This window comes from Coccinella septempunctata, chromosome 8 (genome assembly GCF_907165205.1).
Source record: "Coccinella septempunctata chromosome 8, icCocSept1.1, whole genome shotgun sequence".
Taxonomy (NCBI): Eukaryota; Metazoa; Arthropoda; class Insecta; order Coleoptera; family Coccinellidae; genus Coccinella; species Coccinella septempunctata.
In genome coordinates, this window is record NC_058196.1 from 13,234,058 (window position 1) to 13,242,115 (window position 8,058).

Below are 8,058 nucleotides of genomic sequence, written 5' to 3' on the forward strand. Positions count from 1 at the left end.
TATATATATATATATATTTTTTTTTTTTTTTTTTTTTTTTTTTTTTTAAATTTCACACGTAATGTGGTGACTCAGAGCCTCTCGGGTTCCTTTTCGAGCCAAGAGAAGTTCCGTTCGTTAGTGAGGAAAGATGACCTGTCGGATGATATTGACTGTCCCCAACAATACCGCCTTCTGCATCCATGAGATAGTATTAGGGTGCAGTTCTAATTCTTTCAGATGTTGAACGGTTCTTTTAAGCACAAGTCCATTGGCACTTATAATCAATGGTATTATTTCAACTTTTTTTAGCCTCCACATATCTCTTATCTGCCTTGCCAACATTTCATATTTCCTTATCTTTTCCGCATAGGTCTTTCCCATATTCTGGTCTAGTGGTACCGCAAAGTCGATAATTGTTGCCGTTTTAGTTTTTTTATTCATCACCACCATATCCGGCCTATTGTGCTCCGCTCCCAGATCAGTCAGTATCGTGAGGTCCCAGTATATCTTCGCTTCGTCGTTTTCCACAACTGCTTCCGGAACATAGAGATGGTGCGGCGTGAAGTGTTGTATGAGGTTCTTTTTCAGGCACATGAGTTGATGTACCACCTTTCCCTTGTTATCATGTCGTGTAAGGTATCTTGTGCTGGCTACTGCTGAGCATCCTGCTAGTAGATGTTGTGTGGTTTCCTCAGCGTTATTGCACAGTCGACATTTGGTGTTTTCTACTTGTTGTTTCATGATGTGTTTACTGTAATTTCGGGTTGGTATAACTTGGTCCTGAATAGCGAAGATCGTTCCTTCTGTTTGTGGAAAGAGGTAACCTTGAGTCAGGTAGGTATTGGAGGCTGCTATGTCTACGTCTTCCTGGTGCAGGTTTGCGTAGAATGTTGTGTGGTTTCCTCAGCGTTATTGCACAGTCGACATTTGGTGTTTTCTACTTGTTGTTTCATGATGTGTTTACTGTAATTTCGGGTTGGTATAACTTGGTCCTGAATAGCGAAGATCGTTCCTTCTGTTTGTGGAAAGAGGTAACCTTGAGTCAGGTAGGTATTGGAGGCTGCTATGTCTACGTCTTCCTGGTGCAGGTTTGCGTAGAACCTGCCGTGCAGTTGTTTACTTTGCCAGCTTTGTCTGAGTTGTTCTGCATGGTTTTCTCTATCCTGTTCATCATCGTTCGTTTCCTGTGTCATACTTTCCTGTGCTGCTACCCATTGATGTATTGGTAAGTTTGTGTTATTGAAATAATTTTTGATATTAATTTTTTCTTGTTTACAGGTATCTTCGATGGAACACAAGCCTCGACCTCCCTCTTTTCTGGGTAAGTATATTCTTTCAACAGCAGAGTTAGGGTGCAGTAGGCCGAACTGGGTCAATGTGGTTCTTATTTTCCTATCTATTAGTTGCAGGTCCGTTTTAGACCAAGCGAGTGTTCCTACTGTGTACGTGAACGACGGAATAGCCCAGATGTTTATGGCCATTATTTTGTTTTTAGAGGACAGCTGTGTTTTCAAGATTAATTTTACCCTCCTAAGTAATTCTGTTTTTGCTTGTTCTTTATTCTCTGTTTGTCTGATTTCAAATGATTGTTGTATACCCAAATATTTATATGTTTCCTCAGTGCTTAGATTATTTATTTCTCTACCATCCCTTAGCCTCATGTTCTCCTCTTCCACCATCTTCCCTCTTTTAACTGTTATAGTCGCGCATTTTTCTAGCCCTAGTGTCATACCTATGTCCTCACTAAAGCTCCTGACCAGTTCCAACTCCCCCTCCAGCTGTGTTCGTCCCCTTGCGTAGAGCTTCAAGTCGTCCATATAGAAAAGGTGCGTCAGTTTTGTCCGGGCATCGATGGCGTATCCGTATGCTGATCTATTGAGCATACTACTTAGAATATTGAGCGCCAAGCAGAACCAGGGCGGGCTCAGTCCATCCCCCTGAAAGATGCCTCTTCTGATTAATATTTCAGATGTTTCGTAGGTCTCTTTACCTTCGCTCACTGATAAAGTTGTCCTCCATGTGTTCATCAAGAATTTTAGCGTGTTTATCACCCTCCTTTCTATCTTGTAGATTTCCAATATTTCGATCAGCCACGAGTGTGGGACAGAGTCATATGCCTTTTGGTAGTCTATCCAGGCGACGGCTATGTTTTTGTTTTTCTTCTTTGCCTGTTTCGTGATTGCTCTGTCTATAACCAGGAGTTCTTTGCTGCCCCGACTCTTGCTTTTGCAACCATTCTGCTCCCAGGCCATTATGTTGTTGCTTTTGAGGTGTGTGCTAATTTTGTGGGCCAGCGTGGATGTTAATATCTTATAGGCAGAAGGTAGGCATGTGATAGGCCTATAATTTTCAGGTTGTGCTAAGTCTCCCTTCTTTGGCACCATGAAAGTTTTCCCCTTTGTAAAGTAAGATGGGATGATCTCAGGGTTTTCTAATGCTTCCTCTATAAGTCGCGCCATAGCCTTGTGAGCAGATGTCAAAGCTTTGAACCAGTAATTGTGGATTCCATCTATGCCAGGGGACACCCAGTTCTTCATCCTTCTGGTTGTTTCTTTGACATCGTTCTCGCTCACCGTCACTTTGGGCATCTCTTGTAAATGTTGTTGTGCCTTCCTTTCGATTTCAATCCATGGGGCCGTCCGGTTGTGTTCCTTCTCTGCTGACCATAAGGAAGACCAGTGCTCTTTCATTTTTTTCGGGTTTGGGGGTTTTTCATTTTTTCCATTGTTTTTTTGATCTATTTTCCTGAAGAACATTTTTTGATTGTTGGTGAACTGGTTGTTTTGTTGATATCTCTGGGTCCTCTTATGATACCTCCTCAGGCGATTTCCTAAAGCAGCAATTTTTTGCTTGAGTTTTTCGAGGTGCGTCCGTAATTTAGTTTTATAGTGTGCATCCCGTTCCTTCAACTTAATTTTTCTTATGTACTCCCTCAGTTTCCTATGTACCCTATTGCTCACTTTTTCATTATTCATATAAAGATGAATAATGCTTATCTCCTTTCTGAGTGATGCTATTCGTTTTTCCAGGCGCTCCTCCCATGGTGGTTTCCGAGGTTGTTGGTTCTGCTCTCCTCCCTTTTTTTCTGTTTGTACAATAAGGTTCGCGGTGATAGCTGCACAATAAACCTTATGACACAGGTCTTCAAAGTCCATTGCGTTTTGGATGATTTCTCTCAAGGCCGAGTCGATCGCTCTGATGGAGTTCTTGGCTGCAGTATTTAGTTGAATTTTCTGGATTTTCGGTCTTTTCTCCAGCGGTAATCCCCTCCATTTTATGTTTATTTCTTCATATACCTCCAGTATCTGAAGGGAGGATTCATTCTGTTGTGGCTCTGTTTGTGTTTCCTGTTCCTCCATGTTCAGTTCTCGACGCGGTGTGTTAGTTGTTGCCTGTATGCTTTTTCTTATGTTTCTCAGTCTGTTTGCTGGAGACTGGATTAATGTTTCGGCTTTGATAGCATTAAGCTCGTCAGGAGCCAGTAGTTTTCTGATCTTAATGTTTCTCACTTGTGCCACCAGATGTTTTCCACTGAATATATATATATATATATATATATATATATATATATATATATATATATATATATATATATATATACAGGGTTACAAGGAATATTAAAGGACCTTATTATTCAGGTCATGTCAATTAATAAAAATGATCAACAGAAATCGAACCTTCCACCAACAGCTCAATACGACTTTTGTTCTTTTTTTTTGGTTACCTTGCGCTTTGGGAGACCAGTAATGGGCGCTATGATAATTTGTGATGCCGTCTTCATCAAAGTTTATCATTAATATCAGCATTTAGCATAAATCTGAAGAAGTCTAGTCGAGTCAATGGATCCCCTTCTTCATTTACTTGCACTGGCTTGTAATGGTAAGGGTATTGAACAGAAGTGTGCATTACGAACCACACTTTTCACTGGAAAATACCAATTCGTCGAGCGACATCATTTGTTGACGTGGTTGGGTCCTCTTCAAAGAGACGTCATGTTTCATTTGCTTCCTCGTTGTCGTCATCCAGAATACGAGGTCTTTCCATGTCAGTCCGAAGTACTAAAACAGACCCAGTTTCTCGTAGTCTTCGATAAACTCTGTCAAATACGCCAATATCCGGTACTCGACGAGAGCCTCGAAGAGTATCGTGCGACGGTATCCTATACCGTCGCAAGTATTCATTGTTCGACATCACCGCCGCTACTACCTTAACTGCCAGACAATGCTTCGCTTATTCAATAAGAATTTATTATTAATAACCTTTTTGAATAGCTGAAGAGACGTAGAAGTTTCTGAAATTATATGCCGAATAAGTTCCATGAAGTTTTTTTCAAAAAAAGCGCTTCAAAGTTGAAAACACTTAGAGAAAGTTCTTTATATCAAGCCGTTGTCGAGCAGTCGTATTGAGCTGTTAGTGGTGAGCCAAAAATGAAGGATTTTTCAGAAAAATCTTCAAAACTCAGTATCTCCATATTGGTTGAGTTTCGGACACCATATACCTGAATAATAACGTCCTTTATTATTCAGTACGACTTCCCCTGTAACCCTGTATATATAATCACTGTAGTTATAAGAAAATGTCGGAACAGATCAATTTTTATTCGGACGGGGACATATTTTGAGCAGAATTGTAAGCCGAAATCTCCTCAACCCTAGGTGTAGGGACTATCACCCCTAAATTCTCAATAGGGAATAGGGGGTGAGATTTACCTCAATTGAAAGATCACTTGTCCCTCTACATGGATACTATGGTTTGCAAATTTTTATTGATTCCTTGAAGTAGTTACAAGAGGTGACAATTTGAAATCTTGCCAGGCCAATTATGTCCCGACAAGGATGTTTTCAAAGAAAAAGCCGGAGCAGGTCAATTTTTAAAGGGAGGGGGACATATATCGAGCAAAATTGTAAGCCGAAATCTCCTCAAACCTAGGTGTAGGGGCTATCCCCTCTAAATTCTTCAGAGGGAATAGAGGGTGAGCTAAACCTCAATTGGAAGACAATATGTCCCTTTACATAATACTATTGTCTTCCAATTGAGGTTCAGCTCAACCTTTATTCCCTATTAAGAATTTAGGGCTGACAACCCCTACACCTAAGATTGAGGAGATTTTGGCTTACAATTCCGCTAGAAACATGTCCCCCTCCGAATAAATATTGACCTGTCCCGCCATTTTCTCTGAAAACTTCCTTGTGGAGACATAATCATTAGTGGAGAAATTTCAAGTTTTTTCGCTAGTTCAAAGAAATTTTAGTTGTTGGAAGTTACACTAGTCAAAACTATATTAGAACTGGTTCTGATATTGGTCACTTTCAGCTTAGAAAAATAGTGTGCATTATTGAAAATTATCTATATCTTCTATATTGATAAAAGAGGATCTATAGTTTACTTCAAAATGCTTTATTGTTCAAACGATCGCACCAAATTGGACAATTCTTTTTTGTTGTGTTTATTATTGTTAGGGCAAGGTTTATATAACAAAATATTCCCAAAAAAAATTGTACAGAACAGAAAAAAAGGCATTCCTTTTTCTTACGACCAATCGAGCAATAACGATGAGTTAGTTATTATTATCTACCCTAGAAATAATTTAAATGGCAAAACTAGGTTTGCCGGGTCAGCTAGTATTACTATAAACAATAATAATACGAGGAAAACTGTTATTGTGTAAACATCTGGTACGGCCAGCAACGATAGTAAGTCTGTATCCATTGGCGTGCTGTTATCAATCGACCGCTAATCATGAGTGGAAATGAGAAAAATAAAGCCCCGAAATGCAAAAGTTGCAACAAACCATTGGGGAAGATTCATCCTTAAATTCGCTGCAGTGGAGAATGCTGGCACCATGCTACAAAACAGTGCACCTCACTGTCTGAAGAAGAACTGGAGCAAGTTACGAAAAATAAAGAACTATGGTTTTGTAAAGTTTGTTTAGACTCAGAATCAGAGGATAACGACGATTGTGAGGAAGAGGAATCCGAAGATGAATGTTATGCAGCAGATGTAGAGCCGCTCAAGAAAAATTCGCCGAAAAATCCGAGAAGAAGTTTTGGTGGAGGAAGGGCCGTGAACACTGAGAGCAAAATCGATACTGAAACAAATACTAAAGAAATTGGAATCAATTGAAAAGGCAAACAGGCAACTGAAACAAGATCTCAAGGAAATAAGGAAAGAAAATGCTGCCTTACGAAAAGAGGTAGATAATCTGAAAAATCAGAAAGAATACATTAAGCAGGATTCCCTCAAGAACAATATTGTAATAAGTGGTCTGCCATTGGACGATGACCCTAATGAAAAAGGAATGAACGATCTTGTTCTGAATATAACAAAAAATCTGGGTATCAACGTAACCGAACAAGGTATCAAGTGTTTCAAAATGGGTAAACAGAATCCAAAACTCATTAAGGTCGTTTTATCAAAAACCGAGTTGAAAGAACTTATCATGCAAAAGAAGAAAAACACCAATTCGAATACGAAAAAAATTGGTTTACCCGTTGATGAAACGATTAACATAAACCATGATATGACACCAAGAAACCAATTATTTTGAAGAAGGCTAGACATTTCAAAAAGTCGAACAAGAATCGATTTCAAGCCAATAACCTGGTCATCAATGGTAATTTCCAACAATAACCAACTGCATTCAAGCGCTTTTGGTCATTTTATTGGTTATAATATCGTGACCTTATGAACTAGCCCTTCAACGTCATCATTTTGGACCGCAGATAACCGGAGATAACCATACTCGACAGCTGGGTTAAACTTCTGGTTATGAAGTGAGGTTAGAAGTTATGAAGGGCCATAACCAAGGGCAAAACAAGCAATAACTGTAGTTATTACGGGTGATTCGCTTGAAATCGATCAAGGTTAAGTATGCATGGTACAATGATGGAAAAATATTTGTGAGAAAAACTGACTCCAGCCCTACATTAAGAATAAAGTCTGAAGAAGACTTGAAAAAACTTAAAAAGCTCAAACCAAATTGAGAAACTTCACATACTTCATCTTAACATTCGCTCGATCCGAAATAAACGCAAATATGAGAACCTACAAATTTATGCATCCAAATTTAACTATCCACATATCATAGCCATTACGGAATCATGGCTGAAAAACTCCGAAACAACTTATTACAACATCGACAATTATAATGCAGTCCATGATTGCAGAAAAACGAGAGGTGGTTGAACAATATTGTACATAAGAAAAGAACAGAAGTATGACATTATAGACATTGAAAAAATCAATAAAACGAATATAAGTGCAATCTACCTAAATGACTTCAAAGTTAGTGTCGTGAATATCTACCGTGCCCCGAAAAATAACGCACATCATTTTATACACTTCCTAGAAGGTATACTCAACAGGAATTGTATAATTATTGGTGATATAAATTTGAATGTAGCCTCTTCTAATAATACAAATATTGTTAAAAAGTACAAAAATGCTATTGAATTGAATTCCTATGAAATTCATTACAAAAAAATTAAAAAATACCCTAACATCGAAAAATATAAAAACCAATTTGACGTACTCAAAAAAGAAACAAATTATATGATTAAAAAGGCCAAAAAATAATATTTTATACATAACTAACAAAAACAGGAACAGACTCAAGGAAAATGTGGAAGTTACTGAATAATAAATATTAAACAACGAAATCGTTTAGACATCAACAAATTGAAAGTCGATGGGAAAGGACGTGACAACAGATCATGAGATTGCATCTTCAATCAATGAATATTTTATAGAGTCCGGAACCAACCTTCACAAAAAGATGACAAAACTGAACAGCGACAGTAACCATTGTGTACCTAACAACAAATACCTATACTTCAAAAGATGTACTGAAACTGAATTGAAAAAAATTGTTTATTCATTGAAAAACACATTCTCGAAAGGAGATGATGGAATTTCTGCACGTGACATGCAAAAAATATTTTAAACAATAAAAGACAAGTTATTACAATTAATTAATGAATGCCTTAAAGTTGGAGCATTTCCTCCATCCTTAAAAATATCTAAAGTACTACCAGTATTCAAAAAGGGTAAGAAGGATGATATGGGTAACTACCGTCC

The 8,058-nt window shown here is 38.1% G+C and overlaps 2 protein-coding genes across 2 annotated transcripts; one reads left to right on the forward strand and one right to left on the reverse strand.

Annotated features, from left to right (window-relative positions):
- Window positions 1–116: 116 nt before the first annotated feature.
- On the forward strand, window positions 117–1,671 carry LOC123319129. Its single transcript, XM_044905981.1, has 4 exons — window positions 117–858; window positions 1,071–1,207; window positions 1,261–1,303; window positions 1,386–1,671. The coding sequence occupies exons 1-4, from the start codon at window positions 658–660 to the stop codon at window positions 1,500–1,502; spliced, it is 498 nt and encodes a 165-aa protein (XP_044761916.1). The 5' UTR covers window positions 117–657; the 3' UTR covers window positions 1,503–1,671.
- Window positions 1,505–3,341, reverse strand: LOC123318326. The gene is made up of 2 exons (XM_044904937.1): window positions 1,628–3,341; window positions 1,505–1,554 (listed from the first exon to the last, which is right to left on the reverse strand). Exons 1-2 carry the CDS (start codon window positions 3,339–3,341, stop codon window positions 1,505–1,507), a joined length of 1,764 nt encoding a protein of 587 aa, XP_044760872.1.
- Between the last annotated feature and the right edge of the window lie 4,717 nt (window positions 3,342–8,058).

Bases quoted from the DNA above. Each gene is read 5' to 3' on its own strand.
- LOC123318326 (XM_044904937.1), bottom strand. From the start codon at position 3,341: ATGGAGGAACAGGAAACACAAACAGAGCCACAACAGAATGAATCCTCC. The intron at 1,555-1,627 runs GTAGAGAAATAA...ATTTGAAATCAG, and splicing joins GAACATGAGGCTAAGGGATG to ACAAACAGAGAATAAAGAAC.
- LOC123319129 (XM_044905981.1), top strand. From the start codon at position 658: ATGTTGTGTGGTTTCCTCAGCGTTATTGCACAGTCGACATTTGGTGTT. The intron at 859-1,070 runs GTTTGCGTAGAA...TTCCTGGTGCAG, and splicing joins TCTACGTCTTCCTGGTGCAG to GTTTGCGTAGAACCTGCCGT. The intron at 1,208-1,260 runs GTAAGTTTGTGT...TCTTGTTTACAG, and splicing joins TGCTACCCATTGATGTATTG to GTATCTTCGATGGAACACAA.